At 34.6% G+C, this 27698-nt stretch overlaps 4 protein-coding genes and 1 pseudogene across 9 annotated transcripts; 2 read left to right on the top strand and 3 right to left on the bottom strand.

Annotated features, from left to right (window-relative positions):
* Positions 1–1479: 1479 nt before the first annotated feature.
* On the top strand, positions 1480–5859 carry LOC18047605. 3 transcript variants are annotated; one of them, XM_006443003.2, is made up of 8 exons: positions 1480–1710; positions 2302–2480; positions 2656–2718; positions 3154–3220; positions 3400–3500; positions 3924–3968; positions 4703–5173; positions 5390–5859. In XM_006443003.2, exons 2-8 carry the CDS (start codon positions 2343–2345, stop codon positions 5558–5560), a joined length of 1056 nt encoding a protein of 351 aa, XP_006443066.1. In that variant the 5' UTR covers positions 1480–1710; positions 2302–2342; the 3' UTR covers positions 5561–5859. The 3 variants fall into 3 exon arrangements, with proteins under 3 accessions (XP_006443066.1, XP_006443065.1, XP_024044895.1); XM_006443002.2 differs by having other exon boundaries at positions 2281–2480; XM_024189127.1 differs by lacking the exon at positions 2656–2718.
* Positions 5860–6417: 558 nt separating this feature from the next.
* On the bottom strand, positions 6418–10209 carry LOC18047604 (gamma-secretase subunit APH1-like). 2 transcript variants are annotated; one of them, XM_006443001.2, is made up of 6 exons: positions 9936–10209; positions 9442–9597; positions 8637–8722; positions 7747–7872; positions 7417–7544; positions 6418–6872 (listed from the first exon to the last, which is right to left on the bottom strand). In XM_006443001.2, exons 1-6 carry the CDS (start codon positions 10046–10048, stop codon positions 6753–6755), a joined length of 729 nt encoding a protein of 242 aa, XP_006443064.1. In that variant the 5' UTR covers positions 10049–10209; the 3' UTR covers positions 6418–6752. The 2 variants fall into 2 exon arrangements, with proteins under 2 accessions (XP_006443064.1, XP_024045574.1); XM_024189806.1 differs by lacking the exon at positions 7417–7544.
* Positions 10210–11315: 1106 nt separating this feature from the next.
* Positions 11316–15632, top strand: LOC18047603 (protein farnesyltransferase/geranylgeranyltransferase type-1 subunit alpha). Its single transcript, XM_006443000.2, has 5 exons — positions 11316–11621; positions 11779–11888; positions 13376–13496; positions 13693–13788; positions 14726–15632. The coding sequence occupies exons 1-5, from the start codon at positions 11370–11372 to the stop codon at positions 15164–15166; spliced, it is 1020 nt and encodes a 339-aa protein (XP_006443063.1). The 5' UTR covers positions 11316–11369; the 3' UTR covers positions 15167–15632.
* Positions 15633–15994: 362 nt separating this feature from the next.
* LOC18047602 lies at positions 15995–20088 on the bottom strand (annotated as a pseudogene).
* A 166-nt stretch (positions 20089–20254) lies between these two features.
* LOC18047601 (endonuclease III homolog 1, chloroplastic) lies at positions 20255–26252 on the bottom strand. 3 transcript variants are annotated; one of them, XM_006442997.2, is made up of 11 exons: positions 26133–26252; positions 25953–26044; positions 24516–24591; positions 23526–23594; positions 22994–23112; positions 22578–22644; positions 22264–22355; positions 21707–21844; positions 21455–21559; positions 20851–20934; positions 20255–20586 (listed from the first exon to the last, which is right to left on the bottom strand). In XM_006442997.2, the coding sequence occupies exons 1-11, from the start codon at positions 26227–26229 to the stop codon at positions 20452–20454; spliced, it is 1074 nt and encodes a 357-aa protein (XP_006443060.1). In that variant the 5' UTR covers positions 26230–26252; the 3' UTR covers positions 20255–20451. The 3 variants fall into 3 exon arrangements, with proteins under 3 accessions (XP_006443060.1, XP_024044503.1, XP_024044504.1); XM_024188735.1 differs by having other exon boundaries at positions 24528–24591; XM_024188736.1 differs by having other exon boundaries at positions 20576–20658.
* Between the last annotated feature and the right edge of the window lie 1446 nt (positions 26253–27698).

Here is a 27698-nt window from a genome sequence, read left to right as displayed (position 1 = left end):
ATGATTTTTAAATTATAATTTTAATGTCACTCGGCCAAACGGTTCGAGTTCATAGAAACTTAGTCCCTTGAATAAGAATGATCGAGTGTAGTTGTAATTTTCTTCTAAAATAGCAGTGTAGTTGTAATTGTAATTGTATGCTGAAATAGCATTATAAAAATATGATGTAATAACAATTGTTAAAATTATAATTTTGACAAAAAGAACAAATATATTATAAACTTTTCATTGTACAAGTGTGGGATTAAATCATATTATCTTTTAAGGCACATCAGTAAATGTTTATTAGATGTTGTAATCATGTAGCGTACATCTATCCAACCTCATGTAAGTATCCTTTAGAACTTAAAACCTAAAATGTTATAAATTTTTAGAACTTAAAATCTAAAATGTTGTAAATTAAGTATCCGCGATTACAAATTTTACATCACAAGTTATTTATAAAGAATAATTGCACTAATGTCAAATCAAAATGTGGCCAAGTATGTAAAATGGTATGTTCCTAGAAAGAAAATGATATTAATAATCTCTTTCTAGAAAGTTTGTAATTTATCACCATTTCAAGGCAACGCACATATAGATTCAAACTGTCCACTTCAATAATGAGGTTAGGACATATCTACCGTTTATTTCAAAGGATAAAAGTATGAGAGATTTTTTTTTTTACATTTTAATTAAGAAAAAACTTCAACATTATATTGTGGTGAAATGATTGCATGATCCTCTTATTTTAAAAATAATTATATAGATTTCTTTGGGGGGAGAAACATAATTTTTAGATAAATTTTAAGACTCTGTCACGATTTTTAAAAGTAAAAGAGCGTCAATTTGTTGTTAAAAGAGTTTTATATGAAATGGTTAAAAAAAACTTTAAAAAAATGAGCTATTTAAACTCACCAATTTCCTCTCTACACAGTCTTTTAGTTAAGACTTTTATTATCTAAATAATTTTTGAAAAGATTACTTAATTAATTCTTTCTTCTCTTTCTCTTATTAATTTCATAAATTTTCATTAATTCATTTAGATATATTTTTTTAGTTGCAAATAATTAGTATCACCAACAAAGAGGAATAAAATCCACTATTTAAAAATAGATATCAATAAATTTTTATCAGCCATAAAAATTAATAAATATTAAGAAATTAATTTTTATCAAATACAAAAGCTAATGAATATGAACAGAAAAATTCGTATATATATAAAATATGAAATATAGATTACGATATGTTAAGAGAGAAAAAAAATGAATTTAAAAAAGAGTGAAATTGAGAATTTAGTTTGGAGAATATAAAAATAAATTTAAATGTTTAATAATTAATTTATTTTAAAAAATAATTTAGATAGGAATTTAATAAGTTCGGATAGCTATAAAAAAAAAAAAAATTCCACTGAGGTTCTACCCCGTGTACGGAAAAGACCACTTTTCCCAAATTTACAGAACCGTCCATTTTGTTATTAACAAAAGAAGGTTGGGGTAGTTTGGGAAATCAAGGGGTCCAGCCAGAGAAGGTCTCTGAAGTCTGAATGGAAGCTTCTGCGATTCTCTCTTGGGCTTTGCTCTTCTTTTTTGACTTTTGAATTTCTTTTCTCTGAAATGGCAGACTTTGTTTACTTTTTATTCATCTTTTTTCCTTTTTGGTTATAAAAATAGAAAAAATTAAGAGCCTTTACCATCTATGAGAGTTTCTGTAAGTGAAGATTCTTCAGAGGTAAAATCCTTCATTGTTGATGCGGATTGCATGACTTTTGGAACTTTAATTCCGGGTTTTGTTCTTCTATGCAATTTGATCATGTGGGCTGATACTCATTTACTTAATTACACACGTTATTACCTGTTTTGAAAAAAAAAAGATTTTGTAAATGTTTTATATGATCTGTTGGTATAATCAAGCTTAAAATAGCTTATTTAGTTTTGTTAAATTTCTTCATTATTAATTGATTCATTTGGTTTTTTTAGGGGATTCAATTGGAGATGTGTGTTGATCTTGTGATGTTTGTCTTTCTAGATGTTAAATTATTATTATTTTTTGTTATCAATGCTTAAAAGTTTCATTTTTTCCTTCCACTTAACCTGATTCTTCAGTTGGTTTTGACTTCCTATGTATTTTTTTATTGGAATTTTGTCTTTGGTTGTACTAGTTATTGATGATGCTTGGAGTTTCTGGTCATAGATTTTGAGCTGGAAAGTGGAAATTAATTCTTAATTACTTCAATCTGCATTGCTTGTTATTACTACTTTAATTTCTTTAGTAAATGATCTAGTTGTTAATTGTAAACAGTTCGCCCCCTTTCCCCAACAGGTTGTTATATCTTGAGTGTATTTTGAAAAGATCAAGGAAAAATGCGTGCACCATCATTGCTCGCACAATGCTTGCCAGGCTTGGCACCTCAAGACCGGGGAAATCATAGCATGTCTTCAACCATTTCAGAAAAGGATGCGCATCTCCCTTGTCCAGCTGTCGAAATTCTTCCTTCAAAGGTTCGTTTTCTCTCCTTTAACTTAGTTCTTTGATGTTTAGTATGGATGTATTGCTCAAAAAATGAAAAATTATTTATGTTTATATTGCCAAGTTATCCATCTACAATTTTTATTGGGAGAGGTGGCGTTGTAAGTTGGTATCAAGATTAAGTTATTCTCCTTGCGTACTATACAGGTTGCTCACCTATATAAATATGCTGGAGATAATGTAGACTTGCAAGCGATTAGTATGTTCAAGGTATGTGAGATTGTAAGACTTTTTTTTGTCTATGTTATTTAGAAACTTGCAGTTTATATAGATGCCATTCTTTTCCTGTCCATGAAAGGAAGGATGGCTAATTGTTGTTGGTGGCTCAAATAAGATCCTGTGCTTCAGTGAAAGCAAACAGAGAATAATATTATTGATGGCTTTTATAGAGGGCTATCAAAGTTACTCTTGTGTTGCAAAGCAATGATTCAGAACTCTTTTAGTTCTTCCTAATGGTTCAGATTTTTTTTTTTCAAAATAAAGGCTATGATTTGCATGTTTCTGAAGAGTAGTATGTCATAACCTGGACAATGCCACCCTGCTTTCATGAGCTATGTCATGAAATATTTTTTGTGCAGGCTTAGTGCATGTTATTATCGGTGCCTGCTTTGATAGGTTGGTAATTTCTTTTTCAATCTCCTGCAGGGAAAAGTTAGTGTCGCTGATATTATTGGGTTTACGGGTTCCGAAATGATATCCTCAAAACCTGATGGTAGGTACATCACTTTTCAGTATGGATACTGAAATTGAAATTGTTCTTTTTTTTAATAATTTTGGGTTTAGAAATTTCTGCTGAAAAACGTTCCAGTGATGTTCTTATTGGAGCACGCGCCTTGTCCTACAAGGATAGGAAGTTTGAAACTAAAGTGATGAATTTATCCTGTTTTACAGGGTTTCTGAAATGTTGGGAAAGCTCTATTGATCTTGTTAATGTTCTTAAGCATGAGATTCGTGATGGACAACTGAGCTTTAGAGGCAAAAGGGTACTCGAGGTAATCCAGTGAAAAGTTATTTTTACTCACCATTCAAGCTTAATTTCTATCGTCATCGATCCATCCCATCCCGTTGCGTTTACCAAGCATGGTTAAGTGATCTGATAAACTAACATTCTAATCTTTTGCTAATATATTACCAGTGTTCAGTATGTATGATGTCATTGAGTCATGCATGTTTTTATCATGGACAATCTTCTTCCAACCCATTGGTTCTTGTCCATGGAATAAAAAAATTTGTTTAATATTTTTTTGTTCTATCTTGGATGAAATATATTGTTATCCAAGGAAATCACATCTAAAGAATTAATTTATCTGCGCCTGCTGTTAGAAATTTGTCTCTTGTTTGCTGATGGTGATTCTAAGTTATGCTTTTTGTATATGAACCACAACTTGATGGTTTTTCATTGGTAATTCCTACAGTTGAGCTGTGGCTATGGACTTCCTGGGATTTTTGCTTGCCTGAAGGTATGTCCACGTTATTTTTTATATTTTAATTTTATGCTTAAGTTGTAACTTAATAAAAATATGTGTCACATGACAAACAAGAATCCGTGCTTGCTTCCCATAAATTTGTCCTTTCTCATTATTCATAGCATTTTTTTAAATTGGAGCATCTTGAATTTAAACAAAACTTTGCAAAGAGTTACCAACTGAATGACTGGTGTTAACTATTATGGTTATTTATTTCCTTTCAGTTTATTTGAGTGGCCTGAAGTTTTATGTGCATAATAATGTTTTTTATGGAATATTCTAACATGTGGCCCAATATATCCTGGTCCTTTTGTATTCTTGAAGGCACCAAGAGTAACTAAGGTGCTTTGAGCAGAATTTTTCTTAATATTTTATGTGAATGAAATTAAAGTTCCATGGGTTCAATAATTTGTTAGTTTCTTAATCTATCATTTAGAGCTAATTTAATCCCTGCAAAGAGGGATGAATCAAATTGCTTTAAAATATGTTCTTTGAAGATTTGTCATGTTACTAAATCTGAAAGATATGGTTCTGATCTAACAATACTTGGATTTAAATAATGTTGATCATTATGTATCAAAAAGAAAATTGGAACTTGTAGATGTTCCCTTTTTTAAAGAGAATTTGCAGTTTACACCAAATGCGTAAAAAGCTAAATAGTTTAAAGAAATAGATTTGGTTTTATGGGAAACATATGTTTGTGCTCTTTCTGATTTATATTTTTACAGGGTGCTGGTACTGTACACTTTCAAGATCTCAGTGCAGAAACAATAAGATGCACAACTGTACCAAATGTCCTTGCCAATCTTGAGCAAGCTCGGGAGAGGCAGAGCCGACAACCAGAGAGTTCCCTGACGCCATCAAGGCAAACTCTGGCACCATCAGTGCACTTCTACGCTGGTGATTGGGAAGAACTACCCACAGTTTTATCTGTTGTGAGGAACGATGTTTCTGAAGTCACAACAGGGATGAGCCTGAGCTTCTCTGAGGAGGATTTCATGGATGGGTGTAGTAGCCAAGATGGAAGCATCATCGGACAGGACTCCTCCTCAAGACGCTCAAGGAAGCTTTCTGGAAGCCGGGCATGGGAGAGGGCTAGCGAGGCAGATCAGGGTGAAGGTGGTTATGATGTTATTTTGTTGACAGAGATCCCATATTCAGTGACCTCACTGAAGAAATTATATTTACTAATTAAAAAGGTTAGTTTCTTGCTTTCGTCCTTATCCTTTTACAATGTGGTGTTAGTGCAGTGTTCATGCTACTTTCCACTTCCTCTTGTCCTTGTTCAAAAACATTACTTGCTGTGATTTTTAACACAAGTGTAATACTTTTTACATGAAAAGATGTTTTCCTCATTGAAGTGAAGAGTCAATTTCCTGTTTTATCTTATTCGAACTTTTTTCCTGGATGACCAGTGTTTGAGGCCTCCATATGGAGTAGTATACTTAGCAACAAAGAAGAATTATGTCGGTTTCAATAACGCAGCACGGCACCTGAGGAGTCTGGTTGACGAGGAAGGCATTTTTGGAGCCCATTTAATTAAGGAGATGACTGATAGAGATATTTGGAAGTTCTTTCTGAAGTGAACAGAAGGTCACCGGTTGTCAAACTACCCGGCCAAACTCATTTATTGATAATACTCCAATATGTATAAACGCAGATCACAAGTCCTTTTTTTGTTTTTTTGGTTAAATTTTTTGCTAGTAATAAGTAAAGCGGAATCAGAAAGCTGTGTAATAGGTAAATATGCTTCTAATACTGCGGCGATGGCTTATTCTTTTTTTCTTTTATCTATTTTTTTTTTTATTTACAGTTATTGCTATCTAAAGTGTAAATTGATGATACTTAAATTCCAAAGTCGACAATGAAGATTCTTAATTTCTCCTGTTTTTCGTGTTTTGAGTTGGAGATGCATTTTTAGTTCTTTGCTTAGAGATGAAATTGGGCAGTCCATGTGGTGTTGTATGATTGAGTCCAGTCAAATGGAAGAACGATGTACTCTATATACATAATGTTGGTTCGTAGTTCTGAACATTTCAGCTCTAATCATGAAAGCAACTTATGAAACCTTCCAGTTCTACTGTCGCCCCCATCCTTTTGCTGTCTTAATGACATACGTTTAAGCTAACCCTTCCGGCTATGTGGTTCGGCGAATTTTGCCGATTGTTTTAAATTCCACCGGTACCTCTCTATTTCTGGGATAGTCCCAACTGGTACTTTGCTCTTAAGGTCTAGCTGGGCATAACACTAGCACCGTTCACCAAAAGGCCGGATTGCCATGACCATTACCATCACCACAACTCAAATGAACTATCTGATCCCTTCCTTGCTAAAGAGTTACAACCTTAGGCACTAGAAGTCCCAACAGTTAGGTTATACCGCAAAAATTTGCCAGAATCACCGGCTTCCCACAGAGTTAATTCTTGGTGTTGTGGAAATGATGTAAAACACACATCCTCGAAATTGCAGACTTACCATTGTTGGTTTACAACCCTTAAATTCAACAAAAAAGCTATGTTCCTATACACTTACACAAAAGGCTATACCCCTATACTCCTAGAAAATACATATTCCCAAATATTTGGCTGAAGGGGAGAACCAAGAGAAAATTTAAACAGCCGTTTGAATTGAATTAGTATGGATGTCAGTTCACAAAATAAATGGTTTTGAGAACCTTCCAAGATACATTTGTGTAGTACATTACATGTTCAGCTGAGCTATAAATTTTGAGAGTGACTTTCCAATTGCTATGGATCACTAAGAATTACCCTGCATGCTTCAGCTTGCTGTTAATCTTCTCCACACCATTTTCCCACAGTGTAACAGGATCAAGCTTGCCAGGATATAGAGCAGAGGAATCCCAACGACACAACCACCAGATGCAAAATTTACCAATGTCTGAGGAAAATAAAAAAAGGTAAAAGAAACAAAAGATTTAAAAAAGAGACAAGAAAGCTGGTAAAGATCATTCAAGCACATTGCTAGCCCAAAAAAAAAAAAAAATCAATTCATTAAAAATCACAAATTAGTCACATTTTATTGGGCATTTTTGAAGCAAACAAAACAACGAAGAACTAAGTCAAATGTCCAAAGAATGCGGTGCTTTTCTATGAATTAATAAAGCGATTTATAGTATAGTGAATAGTGTGTACTGGATCAACTCCAGTGATTAAAAGATAGATTTCATGATTCCTTCCTACTAACACCACAAAGCAATCAAAATCACACAACTGCCAATAATTTCCCTCTAAAATATGCAGAAAACAGAAAACATAATTGTTCAAAATGAGCATGCATGACATAGCACATTCAACCAAACAAACACAACTAAGGCAGTTTCAGGACTCAATTGGCAATTTTTGAGGACAATGAGAAATAAAATTCTCAATAATGAAAACTTTTGAGATAGAAGGCAAAAACATCAAGCAGATGCAGACTTTACCACCATTCCGGCCACAAGATGAACAACAGGAACAAAATACTGGTCCGTTGTATTCCCTTCAGCATACCCATTAAATGCAATGACCATTGAGAAAGTGTGAATTGTAACAAATGCAAGAGCAATGATTGCTGCAATAGTAAGGCCAAAAATAGTTAGGAAAAATGGAAAAGAAAAAAAAATTGAAATATTTTTCAGCTAATATCAATTCCAAGTGAATAATAACAACAGAAAACTAGGCTACAATTACATAAGTCGACATTCACCGACAAACAATAGAGTCAGAGACACTGTATTTGTGTACAAGCAACTAATAAGAATTGCATGACTCACCAGAAATAAGAAAAAAGGGCATCTGGGGGCATCTGTCAACATAAAATGTAGCTGGACCAAATGCTGGAGTTAACAGGCTAAGACAAAAAAACACAGCATGGGCCACACCATGGCCTAATCCACCAGCTGCAAAAATTTTCAAATTGACATCAGCACGAAAATGAGATTATCAGGAAAACGTGGAATAAATCAGTGAATATGATATTCAACTTGTCCTCTTTAGAACCAACATAGCTGTGGGTGGTGGCAGTGGAATGATAGTTATAATATGACATGTTTCACATATATATAACATGTCAAAGAAAAAGAGCAAGGTTCCAAACTTTGATTTAACCAGACTAACGGAGGATCATATGTGACATGGTGCAATTGTGAATATTCAACATGACCTGAGGATTGGAAGACAGCATTACCAGAAAGAAGCCTAACTAAAAATCATACTCAACAAATCGATGCATTTGAATATATCAATCACTAAGGTCAACCTAATGTTCTTTTAAGTGAGACCAACTAAGTACAGTTTTGTTTCAATAGGACATCATATTTCTTTTACATTGAAACTCATATATGAAATAATGAGTAATTGGGGTCACTAACAGTGTTAATTCTTACGCTAAAGAATGTATGAGATTTAACAATTCTGACTTTGGACAACAAACATAGCTCAACAATACCTAATGTTTGCTACATCATGGTGGCTTTTTCAACTATAAAGAAAGAATATAAATGCAGCCAATCTCACTGCTAGGTTAAAGAAGGAGATAAATAAGACTTGAATATCATCTGAAAATGGCAGTGAAAAATTATTTTATGGTTAAATCAAACAGAAGATATAGGAAACATGGCAATCTTGGTGGCAAAAGGGATTCAACAGCCTCTTCAAAGCTCACCAAGAGCAATTTGCATCTTATCAGTCAGAAATAAGCGTGGTTTTCCAACTCTGTCAGCAAAAGCATCCAACGTGTCTTCCAACCTCCTACATTAAGTATGAAAGAAAGAGATGTTAACAAAACTAAATACCTGTGAGATGCTATGCAGGTTCCCCATTGTCCACTGAATTTTGAAAACAAGGTACCACCTAAATAAAATAAAAGGATGTAGGAGGATGGAGATGGGGAGAGGGTTTGAAAAAAATTCGAAACAGTGAATATTCAATGCACCCAAAGAGTTGAGGAATATGACAATGAATCCTTTGACAGCCCATCAACAAAGTTGTTAATCAATAGCTTGCAAGAGAACATTATGAGGAAAAGAATTGAACTACTCAGGCATGGGAAAAGAGCAGAAGATATTGCAAGGACAACACTGTAAAACATGGAGAATGATTCTGAAAGGACATATCAGTTTGCTCATAGCAGAACCATGAAAAAAGAAAAAAGTAATAATAATAATAAAAAGAGAGAGCAAGACAAAGAAAAAGCTCCACCGAATGGCACCATTGAGAACTGAGCAGTACCATAATTTGATGATTTAGAATGATATTGATGCTATAAGTAGGTTGAATTGAGTTCACTATTCAAATTTTTGTATGAAATACAAAGGTATCAAGCAAATAATACAAAGAAGAAAAGACGACAAATGACTAAAGTCTGTAACAAATCTCAACTAGAAGACTTTTGATAGTTTCTAAAAACTAACAGTAAGTAACATATGAAATTGCAAACTGAACTTTAAGATGCATAGATAACAGCTTACTTGTAAACTTTCCAGAAAAGAACACGAAGCCCTTCTTGGAATCCGACAGATGAAATTATAAGTAGTGCAAATGGCCACCAGGTGGTTGATTTTAGAGGAAGAAAAGCCCTCCATATCCCCGACAGCACAATCAGACTTATAAGCCATAACAATGTACTGCATTCACACATTCATAAATCCATCACAGAACTCATACATTAATCAAATTACACCCAAATTTTTAGTTTCTGAGTCCAGCTGCCATTTGTCTGTCAGTTGATTGAGAATAATTAACTTATAAATCCTAAAATAAACAAATAACAGCCACAAATTGACCATAAACAAATACTAATATTCACTTATTTACACAACACTGTTAGATTACTCATTAGTCAAGTAAATTATCTAAGTCACTAACAACAATGAGAGGTTTAGATATTCAAAGTTGAAAACTTTCTTTGCTTTTCTCGGGAAAACGGCAGTGAGAGAAAATTGAAAAAGAGGATAGACAATACCTAGAAAGGACAGTGAGGATCAAGAAAGGCTTTTTGGAGATGACGGCGACGAATAGAGAAAGAGACGGCCCCAGCGCTATCAACGCGTACCCGATCCCTGCCGCTACTGTCATTTCTCAATTTTCTTTCCGCCTTTCCTTTTTCTTTTCCCCGGTACCCAAGCAACCCCCTCAGCTCTCTGGGGCTTTTGAAAATTTTGGCAATTTCAAGCCCTTTCTGCAGAATTTACTTTTAGAATTTTGTACAGTGGAACTGTGGAAGTGTTCTATTCGGGTTTTTTTAATTAGATATCCCGATTTGTTCTTAAATACCAAGTTTATACCCTATTACATGCATATACCTTATGAAGATATGAAAAGTCAAAAATAACCTTAAAAAAATTAAGAATCCACACCTTTCTTCCTCTTACAGCTTCTCTCTTTCGGGCTTCTCTCACCATTCTCTTTCTTTTTCCTCTCACGGCTTCTCTCTTTTGGGCTTTTCTCACCATTCTCTTCTTCTTCCTCTCACGGCTTCTCTTTTTCGGACTTGTACACACACTATTTCATAAAATGTAGGGATTTAAGATTCCATTTAAGTTACGAGTGATTGAAGAATCAGTGCTGGAGAGAAGTCAAGTACGAAGTCGGGTAAGTCGAGTAAGAATTGGAGATAAGTAAGTCGAGTATATAGTCTAGTAGGAAGTCGAGTAAGCATATTAAATGAGTCGAGTAAGAAGTGAAGATAATTGAATAAGTCGAGTATCTAGTCGAGTATAAAATCGGGTATGAAGTCTGGTAAGTTGAGCATTCAGTCGAGTAAAAAGTGAAGACAATTGAATAAGTCAAGTATGAAGTCAGGTATGAAGTCTGGTAAGTTGAGCATTCAGTCGAGTAAGAAGTGAAGACAATTAAATAAGTTGAGTATCTAGTCGAGTACGAAGTCGGGTATGAAGTCTGGTAAGTTGAGCATTCAGTCGAGTAAAAAGTGAAGGTAATTGAATAAGTCGAGTATCTAATCGAGTACGAAGTCGGGCATGAAGTCTGGTAAGTTAAGCATTCAGTTAAGTAAGAAGTGAAAGTAATTAAATAAGTCGAGTATTTAGTCGAGTAAATAGATTGAATGAGTCAAGTATTAATTTTTTATTGACATTTTATTGAGGTTATTTTTATATTTTTCCTGAATTTTTTAAGTATGTATGTGTAAAGTCATAAATTTTAATAGATTGGAGGTATGTTTTGGGTATTTCGAGGGAAATGGGGTACATCCCACGCAATTCCCTCGTTCTTCTATTCTTTGTGCAAACCATAGGGCTATTTTTGTAATTATAGCTGATCTGGTACAAAGAATACTAACGATAATATTATTTAAATTTTAATTTAAAAAAAAGAAACAAAATAACATCGCGATCAAAGGAGAAAGAGAGAGGGTTCGGTACTAGTGAGATCAACAAAAATGGAATCAGACGAAGGGGACGAGCAGCAGCAGGAGGCGGAGAGATTGCCACTGAGTCAAAGACCCGAGTGGTCTGACGTCACTCCAATACCACAAGACGATGGCCCGAATCCAGTGGTCCCGATCGCATACAAACCAGAATTCAGCGAAACCATGAGCTACTTCCGCGCCGTCTATTACTCCGACGAGCGATCGTCTCGCTCCTTTCAACTCACCAAAGAAGCCATCTGCCTTAACCCCGGAAACTACACTGTAATCCTTCATCTCCGATTTCATAAATTTCAATAATTCTTGGAAATCTATATATATTTTTAAGTTGGAGTGTTTTGTGTGTTCAAGTTTTGATTTTTATTCCATAAAGAACAAAATTAGATTTTTTTTTTTTCAATTTTCTCGCTCTGTTTTGAAGGTATGGCATTTCAGGCGCCAAATAATTGAGACGCTTCATACCGACCTGCAAGATGAACTGGCTTTTGTTGGCCGCATTGCCAAGAGTAACTCCAAAAATTATCAGTTATGGTGAGGCACTGTGCAATTCATTTCCAGCTCTTTTGTTTGTAGTTGTTCTTACTAAATTCAAGTTAGATTGATATGTATTAAATAAAAATGAAATAAATTGTTTGAGAATGAATTGAAAAATTAACTTTAGTTACCTGAACGTACTTACGTTTTTTGTTCGATAAAACGTGTATGTGTTTGCCTGGCTTCTTTATATCTCTACATATGTGCTTCTGAACTGCTACTTTGGTTGTGCATCCATCTTTACTTGGAATTGCTATCCTGGTTTTGATCATGAAATTCTGTGAAACTACCCAGTTTGGGTGAAGTGATGTGGGTCTAAGTACTGGAAATGTGTTTCGTAAGCTTTCTTCGGTGCATCTCTGTGCTCTTGTTAACATGCTTTATATGTTCTAGATGGAGTCTTGAAGTTTTTTCCTTTGATACTAGATTATTACAGCTCCTTTTGGAAGGCTTTTCCTTCAATCAATATTCTTGCAAGTTTAATGATTGTAGTCATTGTATCTGGAATTAGTTTTGACTTAATTATTTTTAATCCATCCTTAATTACAAGGTGAGGAGTGCCTTAGATATATGGGGTTAACGAGAAAGTTGCTTCTTAATTTGTTTTTGTACTGAACTAGTAGGTCTTAGAGGTCAAAAGAGCATTTTATAGAACCAATTTCAGATCAGCCTTGATTTCTGGAGATGCAAACTACGAAGTTTGGAAAACGCTAATTGCATGCGACTAGTTTTGATGAATCTCCATGTTAAGTCTCAGATTGATTATATTCTTTGACTCAAACGTGCGGGATTGCTGTGTGGTGGATCCTGCCTTTTTATAAGGGTGGGGTTGAGTGAGACGCTTGAATGACTAAATCTTGCTTCTTCCATATGCTTTTTCTTCTAAAGAATGCAGGGTCTTTTGTGTCCGCATCTCCCCTTTGTCGCTGGTATGCCCGTCATAGGTTGAAACTTTTGTGCTGAACTTGATTTAGAAGTCCTAAATGCATCAAACAAGGGCCTGCTAGTGGAAACTGGTAGGGCAGGCTAATGTTGTTCTCAATGCTTGCAATGGATGATAATAAGAAACTAATTTATGCATGTTTCGTCAGTTTTCTATTGGAGTTATGAGCATAACATTGTTACTTGTGGTAGGCTGGCTTAGGGTAGCACTATAACTAATCCTCTGATGTAGCGGCGTTGCTCTGCTCACAGCACCCTGGAGAGCTTCAAGCAAATTGTAATATGTCTTAGTCATACTCGTTGATCAAGAGAACATTTAAGAAACAAAGTTATTGTTGTTGAAAAGGATTTTCCACTGGAGCAGAAGATGGTGAAATAAAGTTATTGTAATATGTCTTGTTATTTGGCATATCATTTATGGGCTGAGGAAAATAATTTTATCTGCTCAATTTTTTATAGTTTTAGAAGTTTCATGAGTTTTATTTATCTCATTTTCATCTGGTATCTTTTTATATCCATTATAATGGTGAGTGTTTTTTCAGGCATCATAGAAGGTGGGTTGCTGAGAAATTGGGAACTGGTGCTGTGAACAAGGAACTTCAGTTCACCAAGAAGATGCTTTCTCTTGATGCTAAAAATTATCATGCCTGGTCCTATAGGCAGGTTTGTGCTCTCCTTTCACTTACTTTAAAAACACCATGTATATGACGCTATGCCCTCTATTTTTCCTCTTTTGAGCATTCGAATCTAATGGCTAATCTCTCTTTAGTTAACTGTGTAGTTTGAACATCATTGACTTAGCACTTCGTATATCTGACAAAAAGTATTGAGTTAAAGGTTTTTTTTTTTCTTTTTGCAGTGGGTACTTCAGGCATTAGGAGGGTGGGAAGATGAGCTTGACTATTGTCAGATACTCCTTGGAGAAGATATATTTAATAATTCTGCATGGAATCAGGTATTAATTTCTTAGAGAAATCTGCTCTTTGGATCTAAACACAGTATGGATGTGTTTCTGAGGATTCATTTGAGAACAAAAAGCACTTTGTGCAAAATCACTTGGCGCTGTTTCCTGGTTAACTACCTGATGGATGTTCTCTATTTCTATCTGCACTTTTTAATATGAACTAAATACTTGAAAATTGGTCTAGAAAGAGCTTCTGGCTACCTGGCAGCTCTTTTGCCAGCGCCAATGGCACCCCTAAACTTACCTTCAAGTGGCAGACTTGTAATTCATGTATGTGGTATGCAAAAAACTGTAGTTCCCATTTTACCTTCTGTATCAGAAACTGGAAGTGAGATGGGCACTCTAATTAACTTCCACCTGTTCTCTATGTATCTTGAATCTGCTGGAAAAGTTAGGCCTTTTTTTCAAATTTAAAAAAAATACTTGCTACTGTATATTTGAATGGGTACATCATCAGTTAAAATTAATTCTTATGTTGCTTAGGACCAATGGATCTTGAAGTTAGCGAAAGGAAGTGTAAGGAAAATTAGGAAAAAGGAGAAAGATTTAATTTATAGCTTCTCTGATTTCTCGGATTCTTATTTTGTTGAGACAATGTTTTTTTCATAAGAAAAGTTTTCTAAGTAATTTTTTTTTTCCTTTTCTTATGATGTCATCTTGTCAGCCACAACTTTTCTTATTAAAAAATTCACTGAATTGAATCAATTACAACCAACTCATTCATCAATCTTAACAAATGGAAGAACCTAATGGATTGCCTGTGCTAAGGCATCTGGCAAGTACTAAGATTACTTCTACAAAGTCTGATAATATATATCCACTTTGGTCTTTGTTAACTCAATTTTGATTATTTGCTTCATTGATTTGCTTGCAAAAACTTGCCATGATAATCAAAATTTAATTATCTTCGTCTTTGTGTTTGTAACAGAGATACTTTGTAGTAACCAGATCTCCCTTACTTGGAGGCCTAATAGCAATGAGAGATTCTGAAGTTAATTTTACCATTGAAGCAATTTTGGGTAACCCTGAGAATGAGAGTCCTTGGAGATACCTTCGAGGCCTTTACAAGGATGACACCGAGTCTTGGATTAATGATCCTAGGATCTCCTCAGTGTGTTTGAAAGTTTTGAGTACCAAAAGCAACTATGTTTTTGCTCTGAGCACACTTTTAGATCTTATTTGCCATGGTTTTCGGCCAAGTGAAGAGTTCAGAGAAGCAATAAATGCTTTGAATACTCCAGACTCAGGACCACTGGATTCTGACTTGGGGAGGGCTATTTGTCGAGTTTTAGAGTGTGTTGATCCACTAAGATGTAACTATTGGTTGTGGCGCAAGAGCAAGCTTCCTCTGACTGTCTCGAGTCAATAAGAGATAGGATGTTGTCCAGTTTAGGTCATGCTGATGGATGCATGGTCAAACCTACATCCTTTTCACATGCAGAAGACTGTTTGTTCGATCTTGACTAATTTATTTTAATCAAAGGGAGCAACCAATAGCTAGTTGAGTGATTTCTTTGAGTGAGCAGCGCCATTTGTCGTAGAGCTCCAGATGTTGTGCCAATAACATGTTCCCCTCAGCTGTATCATAGAGTGGAATCTACTGGAGGAATTGATGGATCCCATGATTCTGTTAAGGACTCCAGTTTACGTAATATTTCTGTTGTACAAGAAAACATTTTTGCATCGAAACTAGAATTATATGAATCTGGTTTGTATGATGTAATGTTTGCCGGGAGCACTGTGCTTTTCACCTATTGATGGATAATTGCTGCTACTATCGAGAGATGCTATATTTATCTCTCTAATTTCCTTAATGAACTCGATTTTAATTGTTTCTTGACTGTGTAAAAAGCTTAAGAAACTAAATATACACAATTTGTGTACTTTGTGTTGATGATTCATGCTACACTTCTCAAATGTTGTGATATATGCTTTTGGCAGTCTCTTTTTTTTTTTTTTTTCATTCATTTTGTATCTAACGTTTGTCCTACATCTTGGATACTATGTCATTATATAGCTTTTATCTTAAATCTTGGATACAGTGATATAGTATTCACTCAGGATTGTTAATTGATGATTAATTGATTAGGTAACGTGATAAGTGATATGAAGGTCATGATATTGTGTCGAATCACTCTGCTGCCATGGTTGCTCTTTTGAGACTCTTATTGCCTAATGCAGGATGTTGATTACCTTCTCATCCATACTATATTCCAATTGTTTATTTTAGGAGGTTGATTAACACGCACTGTTTAGTACACTAGATATAGCATGGGATTGAATATGGAAGGGGACCTTTGGGGGTTAAATCTTTTTCTTGTAACAAAAACCAACTCTTGACAATTTGAAGAAATGAAAGCAATTTTGCTGAACGGTTGGTAATGTTTAGAGCAGTTGATCATTTAACAGAAACATTGAAAGTTTTGAAGACAAGTAAACACAATACAAACCAATACAATACAATCCAATGCAATAAAATACATCCTGATACCATAGGATATAACATAATGTATTACAGCACCAAACGGCACCCAAAGGGAAAAATTAGAGGGTAAAATGTTCTTCCTAGAATAGCCAAGTTCAAACCAAGAATCTGCCTCTTACCAGACTTCTTCGACTTAGACGATGAAGTTGAGCTCTCCTTGAATGCAGATGGGCAGAACTCACTCACAGTGCACATTCCACAGCGAGGTCTAAGAGGAGTACATATTGTTTGGCCAAATCCCACCTATTTAAAGTGCAAATTCCAGTCAATGAATTTCAGCTGTACAAAGGAATTTGCCGGTTTGTAATACAGATTGATATGATTGCTTATTATAAAAAGCAAGCGACTTATTGCCGAACTGGAGTATTCAAACCTTTTTTTTTGGGGGGGGGGGGGGGGGGGGGATAGCCTAAGGCTTAATCACGAACTTGAAGCAAAGATATCCCAGAAAGCTTTAGTTTTAAGCTTAATCAGAATCCAGCGGATTAAGATGACTCAAAGCTTAATCACGAACTTGAAGCAAAGATATCCCAGAAAGCTTTAGTTTTAGGGGGGAAAACATTCAGAATTTAGTAAGTTACTACGAACTAGAATATGTGAACATGTTAAATATTCATAGTGTCAAAGACTAAATGTGTATATAACAAATTCAATATATATATTTATATATATATATAAATTTCAATCATACAATGGTGCATTTGGTAAATCAATGAGCTACACGTACCAAAAGAGGGTTAATGCGAACCCATTCTTCCTTTGGAAGCCAACGTTGTAGCGCCTCTCTTGTTTGCTCTGGAGATGAAGTTTTCTACAGACAAACAAGAAAATTTGAAAGTGAGCAATGCAACTTGCTTAATACTGACATAAACAACTCACGTAGAAAACTGATGCATTCATAAGCTGGACCTAAGTTTTTTATACATGAATAACATAATCAGTATTGGCTACTACAGAGCTAATAATACTTGGTGTAGATCTCATGAGTGCAAAAATGTGTCCCAGCCTTGGAAATCAGTTCTGCTCAAGACAGATGAAATCTCTAAATTAAAATATGCAGAATGATGCAATCATTGGGGTATCAGATGGAGTTACCTGTTTTGTGCCTGGTTGAGTTACCCATCCAAGGCGATTGCATATGCGGTGCACATGAGTATCTACGCATATTCCTTGAACATTGAACCATCCAAGAGTCATGACCTAAAGAATCACAAAACCAAAGAACTTTTGTGAAACTAACGTTTGAAAGGAGATTTAAGTTTCAAGCTAATAGTAACTAATCCTACCATATTAGCCATCTTAGGACCTATCCCTGGAAGTGCGAGCAACTCGTCCAATGAGCTAGGTATGTCCCCATCATACTTTGTGAGACAAATTTTGGCAATTTTCTTCATATTACAAGCCTTTCTTGTATAAAATGCAACCTGTTGAAATGAGCAACAGTAGAGTTCATAACCTGATAATGTAAACTATAACATTAAACAAAAGACAGAAAACATGTTAGGGAAAACAAAAAATTAGTGGAAAAAACTAGTATATTAAAATTGTATAAATATTAAACCTCTGGCAGACTAAGGCTTTGCTCTCAAAGTATATGACAGTTCAGATAAGGAAAATTTGACAGCCTTTTTTCAATTGGATTCTGAGAAATATACCGGGTAAATCAAGTCCTTGATGGTTGCCTCATCTGCTTTATCAATGGCTTCAGCAGTATGCAGACCATTTTGAAGGAGACGCTGTAATGCTCCTGCACTCCCAAAAGGAATTCAATTAGGAAAATCAGTACTAAAAGCATGAAAGATAACTGTGAATATATGATTTAGAATGCCTTGCAATAATATTCTCCCAGTAAACGCGAACAATGAAAAATGAATAAACATAGGTGGAATCACTTGCCATCAGCAACCTTATCCTTGGTTAAACTCGATAGAAGAGCAGATAACAGCACTGCAAACCTTCTCTCCTGGTAAGATAAAAAGGAAAATTAAATTCAGCTGTGCTGAGGCCCTGCATTTTATAGAATGTACGAAGACAAGGCACTGGTTTTTTAGAATCTACCAAAAATATATATATATATATATATATATGAATGTAGTATGGGATAACAACTTGATATAATTCATGTAATACTTGTAAAGGCAGTGTTGTAATATGCAGTGTGTGTGTATTTCTCAATTTTCACAGGCAAGCGGTTAGTTGATTGCTCTTCTGATGCATTACTTTGCTTATCTATATTAGTTTTCCAATTGCGGATGAATTTCTATATTCTTTATTTTATAGATATTTACATATATGATGACTCTACCTTAGGAGGAAGAGAACTGTCGGTTTCATCAACACCCAAAGAGTATACTGGTTCTAAAGTCTTCATTTTACGAATTCCCTCAAGAACTTTTTCCCAATTGGCTGGTGGTTCACCTATAAAACATTAAGTGCATTGTTTAGACTTCAGGCATAAACACAATCAAAACATTATCTAACCAGAAATTTGGCACCAAAAGACGAGCTAACAGGGTGTAATTTCCTCGAAATTTTATCAAAACCGGAATGCAAAAAGGTAATACCATCTCAAATGAGAATGGCCTTCGTCTACGCAGAACATCATCAAGTATTGATCTTATTTGTATGAATGTCTCAAGACAGATACAAAGAGCAAAGAAATACTATCACCAGATAACTTACTGGAAACGGCAGATCCATTAGCCTTATTGTAAGATAACTCTTCTATGTCAGGTAGTCCAGATGGCTGTACATCAAAGAGAAAAGAAAAATGATTGTGCCATCAACTATTCTTTATGATTAGCACTCAAACTTTTACAGTGAAAGTAAGTTTCAAATATCAGTGGGGTATTATTACACATCAATCACCAATAACATAGAAACAGGACACGGTATTGTTTGAGTAGACACTATCGCTTTTGGGATTCAAATTCATCCAACGTGGTTTTAGATTGAGATTGACCACATTAAAAGGTATTATGTTCAAATTCAACACTCTATTACTAAGTAAATTACTATGCAAACAAACAAGTCCATTGCATAAACTTGACCATGCACGTGAGTGGGTACATTGGAGTTTTAGATGCTATGCCGAGTATTTCCTATCAATTTACTCTTTTCTCATGTCATTTTCCCCAGCCAAAAATGATTAACTGTTAAATACTTTTTAAAAAATTTACTCAGTTTAGCAGCCAGAAACAAAACTTCTTAAAATAAAATAAAAAAACAACGGAAAACAAGATCACATTAAAATAAATTGAAAAAAAAAAGAAAAAAGAAAAAAGGGTGTTAACTTTATGTTCAAAGGGTAGTACATTTTTCGTCTCTTCTTTCGATATCTTCAAAGCATTATTTTTCTGCCTCTTTCTCCCCGCAGAAACACGAGGCTCTACGCAGAAATGCCATTACAGAAAAATGAAATTAGTTATTTTTTTAAATAAAGAAATATTTAAATAAATGGAATAATAAATTACATTCGAATAATTAATTGAGAGATTAGTTTTAATATCTGACCTGGGGCTGGGTTTGGCGGTGACGTGGACAAATCAGCGCCCGGTTGAACTTGACCTTGCTGAAGAATGCTTTTTTTAGTAAAAGATCTTGTAATTGGCATTCTTAGCAGAGTACGATACATCCAGGTTTCTATTTTTGGAAAGATCCGTGTTTTAACACCGGCCCGTATCTTATATTTTGAAATAACTGTTGCGAGTGAACGTGGAATCAACACGATACCACATATCGAACACCACACATTTGTCTTCCATGTTTTTTTTTTTTTTTTTGTTGCAGGCAATGCATGCAGACATTTCTCGAAAAAAGTCAACTGCCCAAACCCAAGTTTAACGACGTGTCCCAGCGCCGTCCATGCATGCACGCGCGTCGAGCGAGTCGTACGTTACGACTTACGATCATATTTGCTAATTCATTATTCTGTAATCTTTAACAGCAGTTGGTCACTTGACAGAAACAGAAAAGTTTTGAAGACCATTGATATCCTTCTAATCACACTCCTCAAGCATTTGATACAAGTTTGCAAAACGAGACCATTGACCTTGAAATGATATTACATCAATTCCCTATGACCAAAATACACAAGGAAGCCATCTATCAAATGTATATTGCTCAATAACCCAACTGTGTTAATTTGGAGGGTAAAATGAGCAGCAAGGCTATTTCTGAGCGGACTTCCTCGACTTAGATGATGGACTGGAGCTGTCCTTGAATGCAGAAGGGCAGAGCTCGCTCACACTGCACATCCCGCAGCGAGGTCTGATTGGAGTACATATTGTTTGTCCGAATCCCACCTATTTAAAGTGCATATCCGGTCAATGAATTCCATCTGTAACAAGGAATTTGCGTGTTTGCAATATAGATTGCTATGATGGCATAAAGCATAATATCAGAAGAAAGCAGCTGTTATGCATTTTCTGAAATCGAGATGGAAGCTATATCTCAAATAACGTAAATATCTCTGAGAAAGCTTTAGTTTCGGCAAAGCCATCCCAATATATTATCAATTAAGATATGTAAACATGACAAATTCATAATCAACAATGGGCTACACGTACCAAGAGAGGGTTAATGGGAACCCATTCCTCCTTCGGAAGCCAAAGTTGCAGCACTTCTCTTGTTTGCTCTGGGGATGAAGTTTTCTAGCAACAAACAAGAAAATTTTAAAGCAAGCAAAGGCTATGATGTGGTAAAAGTGAATACATAAAGGAAAGAAGATTAATGAGGATAGGAACAAGATAGTTGTAATAAAAAAATGATTATTTACAGCCACCAGAAGGCAAATAACAATTGTCTTTCTATTGTGAAGATAGAATTTCAGTTCAAAAAGTAACTGGAACATGTATACATATACTGGTATAGGATTTCTTCACAATTCGAACTTTGAAATCTTTGGAAGAAGGATTATAAAATTGCAAAAGCACTAGTAATATGGATCACATAATTCCAGAAAATTTTTCTCAGCCTCGTACATCATCAGTTCTTTTCAAGATAGGTGAAATAGACAAAAACGCTTACTCTGATAAATTCTATTTTACAGTCAAAACATTTCACTTTGTTTTGAGGAAATTTCTCAAAACGAGGATCAGAATTTTCAACAGCAGAAGTATCTTATTAAATATGCAGAATGATGCCATCATCGGGGGTATAAGATGGAGTTACCTGTTTTCTGCCTGGCTGAGATACCCATCCAAGGCGATTGCATATGCGATGCACATGAGTATCTACACATATCCCCTGAACATTGTTCCATCCAACATTCATGACCTAAAGCACCACAAACCAGAAGAACTTCTGTTAAACTAACTTTTGAAAGGAAAATAAGTAAGTTGTTATTCCTTCTTTTTTTTTTTTTGCCCCCCTGAAAAGATATAAGTTGATATTGTGATTCAAGTGAAATGTAACCAACCCTACCAAATGAGCCATCTTAGGGCCTATCCCTGGAAGCAAAAGCAACTCATCCAATGAGCTAGGTATGTCCCCATCATACTTTGTGAGACAAATTGGAGCAATTTTCTTCATATTACTAGCCTTTCTTGTATAAAATCCAACCTGTTGAAAGGGAGTCAACAGTAAAAATTCATGAACAGATGCTGTAAACTGACATAAAAAAGGCAAGGAAAAAAGTATTAGCCAAAAAAAAAGGGACATAAGAATTAAGCCTCTGGCATTCAAAGTCGTGCTTATCTCTCTCATAGAATTTGACATAAGCCAGACAAGGAAACTTTTAAAACCTTTTTTCAGTTGGATTCTGAGAAATATACCAGGTAAATCAAATCCTTAATGGTTGCTTCATCTGCTTTATCAATGGCTTCTGCAGTAAGCAGACCATTTTGAAGGAGACGCAAAAAACAAGACATAAGATAAGCCTCTGGCATTCAAAATCATGCTTATCTCTCTCGTAGAATTTGACATAAGCCAGACAAGGAAACTTTTAAAGCCTTTTTTCAGTTGGATTCTGAGAAATATACCGGGTAAATCAAATCCTTAATGGTTGCTTCATCTGCTTTATCAATGGCTTCTGCAGTAAGCAGACCATTTTGAAGGAGACGCTGTATTGCTCCTGCACTCCCAGAAGGATTTCAATGAGGAAAGCCAGTATTAAAAGCATTAAAGAGATGTGAATACAGGATTTAGAATGCCTTATCCCATTCATTCTATCACAGTCATGATTACCGCCTAAACAACTTCAAGCATACTAACTCCATATAGGAAAATCAAGAAATGCTTGCCACATAAAGATCATTCTCAATCAAAAAAGAGGAAACAATAGTGAATGACTTGCCATGAGTAACATTATCCTTTGTTTGACTTGATAGAAGTGAAGATATTAACACTGCAAACCTTCTCTCCTGGCAAGATATAAAAGAAAAGTTAATTCAGCTATGCAGAGGCTCTTCCATATAGATAATGTGTAACAACAAAGCAAAGACTAATTATAATCTACCAAAAGCTATATAAGAATGCAGAATAAGATAACAATTTGACATAGTTCATGAAATACTAGTAAAGGCAGTGCTGTAATATGTATGATTAACATATCTTGAGACTTTCTTGATTTCCATATGGACCACCCCAAGCAGTTAGTTGAGTGCTCTTCTGATACATTTTAGCTTTATTAGTTAGGTAGGTGGTCCAACTGCAATGGACTTTTATTCTTTATTTTTTTTAATATTTATTACGTATGTAAGATGATTGTACCCTAGGAGGAAGAGAACTGCCAGCTTTCTCACATCCCATAGAGTCTACCGGTGCATCCTCTGAAGTCCTCATTTTGCGAATTCCCTCAAGAACTCTTTCCCAATTGGCAGGTGGTTCGCCTAAGAAATATGAAATGCATTAATTAGACTTTCTAAGGTAAACACCCATCAAAACAATATTAAACCAGACAGGCTATCACTATTTCTTAAAAGACTAGAACAAGTTTTTACTAAAAATACTTGCTGTTGTTGCTCCCCTAATCCTGCAAGGGACTAAGCATGATTTGTCAACACAAACAAACAAATTGTAGTTAATAATACCACAAGACTAACTGGTATCAAAACCATGTTGTGGGGAAAAGGGGGGGAAAACATCAACTAAACTGAAGAGATCATAATTTGAAAGTTACAAACAAAGTTATTTAGTATGCACCAACATAAGAGTCCAACTTAGTAATTTGGATGTTACTACTTGGAACTCTCTCCATGCCAGTTTTAGGACAAAATTTGCAAGTATACACATCTTCATTTACCTCTCATTCTGTTTAGAGAGGCAACTTCAGTTCCCACAACAGGCATATCTTGGGTGGATTTTGATTTTCCTGCAAAATAACTTCTATTAGAAAAAATTCAAGCCTAAACCACAATAAAATGTATAGGTATGCATGTATATTCATGCATGGTTATGCCTCTGTGTGGTAAGTCCCATTTCTGAGTCAAACATATGTTAACTTAGCTCTCAACCAAAAAGCACTAATAGGAGAGTGTGCAATAATACCTAAGCACTAAAGCAGCCCCTCCCCCCCCAATGAGCAAGATTAAATTCAGACCAGATTCAATTAATAAAGTTGTCATATAAACCAACTAATGATACAAATTTAAGCACCACCCACCCCAAAAGTTTAAGCAAACAACTAAGGGCCAACAGTAATATTTAAGTCCTAGCAGGCTTTATGTCGTCCCAGAGTCTAGAGTCTAAAGTCAGAAATTAAATTTTATTGTACGATGTAAAAAGGATGTCAAAGGTAAAGATTCCCAAAAAGTATTATTAGCACGTTCATGCACCTAATAAAAAGGCTTCATCTGGTCTGTTGTTTTAGATACAGCATTTTTCAATTGTGTACGTGTGATCATAACAGTGAAATAATGGAAGTTCTATCTTTATTTTTCCATCATATTTTTATTAAAACAAGACAAAACCTGAAAATAGGCGGCAAGCTCATGTAAACTTGGCATAAACAAGCGACCACCTTTAAAGCATAAAACATGAAGACAGGGAGAGAGCGAGTTTATAGACTTAGAACCAAGAGAACAATGTCTTCTAAATCAATTTTCAGAATATTGGTTTATATTTCCTTCCTCGCAAATGCCCCACTATTACATTACAAAAGCACCAAATAAGAAAATAAGACCTTTTCTAGAAAGATCGTAGTCTATGCAGAACAATGGAACATCATCAAGTATTGGTCTTATTTGTATAAGTATCTCAAGATGCATACAATGTGCAAAAAAAGTACCATTACCAGCTATCTTACTTGAAAGGGCAGATCCATTAGCCTCCTTGTATGCAAACTCTTCAATGTCAGGTAGGCCACATGACTGTATATCAAAAAGTTAAAAAAATGATTGTGACATCAACTATTATTTATGATTAGCACACAGAATTATTCAATTAAATGAAATTTCAAGTATCAATGAAGTGTTACACATTAATCATCAATACCACTTGGGATAGGGTTTGGCCCATGGCCTGATTGGTCTAATGTGACCTTCAGTAAGGTCAAACTATTGGGAAGGATTCCTAACCATGATCACTCAGAGCCGCCCACATGAACTATCAATATGATAAGAAGTTCTAAGAGAACTAAACACATCTCTGTCAAACTATCAATATGATAAGAAGTTCTAAGAGAACTAAACACATCTCTGTCAAACTAAACATGAATAGGAGAAAAGGATAAAATCCAATACATTTGTTTTCTTGGGAAAAATGAAAGAGAATGGATCATTGTTCCATTTTCTGGTGTGCTATCTTGAGTTGTTCGCTTATAGTACCTTCACCAGAGGATACTAATAGCTTCCGTGTGACCACTGCCGTAGGAGAATTTAGAAAATATTTGTGATTGCTGAATTCAAGAATATCTTCCTATATGCTGCATAACTAAATTAATCAAATAAAAGTTCAGAAATTTTCCGACAAATGACCTGCCAAATCTCAAGCCTAAATCTTATGAGTAGGGCTTGGTTTTTTCATTTGGGTTTGTCTCGCACCATGAACAATATGAGAAGAGTTTAAATGTAACCGAGCAAGGCCAGGCTAATATAGGCACAGCCAAACCAAGGTCATGCACACCCCTGGAAATCTAGCAATAGGATTTGATCACAAAAAATGATGAGGGTGTACCTGTATTGAATCATTTGTACTCTCAAGAAAACGAAAATCTAAACCAAGACACTTTAGCATAATACACTAGCTCCTAATTGAATGAGCAAAATGATTCAGTAACTGACTCAAAATAAGGGTTTGCTAATTTTAGATGTAAAATACCACCTACATAGCCAATGAATAATTACTTTATATGCACGACTTGCAAAATTCTATAATTAGTATGGAAACTAGACAGAAAGTTTGACCGGTATACTCAACAAGAGCTTAATATACTGATACATACTAGCCTAACAGCTTAAGCTTTTGGGGTCAATGCTTAACAATATGGTAATTGTGTTCAAATTCCGCATGCTATTAAGTAAATTAGAAAGCAAACAAGTGCATTAAATAAATTTGACCATATACTTGAGCGGTACATTGGAGTTTTTGATGTTATGCGGACTCTTTCCTATCTCTAATAATTTATACTATGCTCAAGCTTGAACAAGCATTCACTAAATCATACAAGTTATAATACGAGACAAGATCACACTAAAAATTGATAAAAATAAAACGGGTACTTAGTATTTACTTTGTGTTCAATGGGTGCTTCATTTTTGGGCTCTTCTTTTGATATTTGCAGAGCATTTTTCTGCCTCTTTCTCCTCACAAAAACACGAAGCTCTGCACAAAAATGTCATAAAAATAATTTTGAAATAGAAATTATATTGTGGATAATTAAACGATTAATTGGGTTAAAATAAAATCTGACCTGGGTTTGGCGGTGACGTGGAGAAATTAGCATTGGGTTGAAGAAGGCGTTTGGAATAAAATCTTGAATTTGGCATTTTTAGTAGAATATGAGACATCTGGGTTTTGGTTTTGGTTTTGGTTTTTGAGGGACTAAAAAGAAGAAAGCTAAAACGTCCTGCGCGCATTTATATTGAGGTGAATTACATTTAGCTCCTTAATGTTTAATAAAATTATAAATACTGCTCGAACTTTTTGTTTTCTATACATATTCTAATAAAACCAATAATTCAATCATAAAATCAATGATACAACAACTTGGGAGTAGTTGATTTCACATTTCACAAGTTTAACCGTTAAAATTACAATTAATTTAAAGTCATATATATTTACCAAAACACAATTATAATTTTACAATAATTAGAGCTTTCAATGGAATCTTTTTCATATGGTTTTGTCAGAACTCATATTCAATGTATTTAATAAGTGTTTAAAAAGTGTTGTTTAATAACCAATGGGCCTTTGGTCCAATGAGAGAAGCTTTACACTTACAATGTTAAGTGTAAGGGTTCGAACCTCCATAAGAGTATTATAGAGGTTAGTTTCAATTCTTCCTCATTTATCAATTAATTAAATGGAGACAGTCTCTCCCTCACGAAATGTGAAAATTAAATGGAGACAGTCTCTCCCTCACGAAATGTGAATGGAATGGGCACCTCTCGAATATTAGAGAGGGTTTAAAATATCTGGGCATATACTTCAGTGTGTCAATATATGGTGGTGGTCCTAGTTATATAGTATGATTGTAAATATTAATTGTAATGTCTAATGTAATGTCAGTAATATCTCTGTATAACAGACTTCAAAAAAAAAAAAAAAAAAGGTCGAGACTTGATCTCTTACTATTTTACAGTAATTAGAGCTTTTAATGAATGATTTTCATATAGCTTTGTCAAAGTTCATGTTCAATATACTTAACAAGTGTTTAAAAACTATTGTTTTAAGGTCGAAACTTGTTCTCATACTGTTTTGTCGGGATTGAGGTTTCGTAAGTTTAGTTCTTGTTAAGAACAAATATTGATTAATTGATTAGCTTCATAACCAAAGTTATTTTTGTTGTTTGTTATTTAAATTGATAGTATGGGAACTTTGAAATTATGGACCCAATTAATTATTTGGCATATAATCATGATAATAATCATACACTTTTTGTAATTTATAATTATACTCAGAATTTACTAGTCCAATTCAATTTTTTATTCTCTTGTATTATTTAAAAAGCACTTCGCCAAACTCTTGGGGGCTTAACAATTAAATTATTGATTATATAATTTATTAATAAACTTTTAACAGAATTTGATCTTAGGAAGTGTATGAAAAATATTCCTAACTATGGAATTACATAACGTTGTTATTATTATTAGGGTCTAGCTATGTTGGATATGCTCTTAATTTCGAGCAAATTTTGTTGTTGTTGTTGTTAGTGTTATTATTTTGAAATCAAATTATACATTACTTAAAAAAAATATTACCGCATTAGTAATTAACATGTGTAAGGGCTTGATTGCTTTTTACTGTTTGGTAAATA

The sequence above is a fragment of the Citrus clementina genome, unplaced genomic scaffold (genome assembly GCF_000493195.1).
Source record: "Citrus clementina cultivar Clemenules unplaced genomic scaffold, Citrus_clementina_v1.0 scaffold_3, whole genome shotgun sequence".
NCBI lineage: Eukaryota > Viridiplantae > Streptophyta > Magnoliopsida > Sapindales > Rutaceae > Citrus > Citrus x clementina.
The sequence above is the reverse complement of the archived record's forward strand: the minus strand, read 5'-3'. Positions and strand labels throughout refer to the sequence as shown.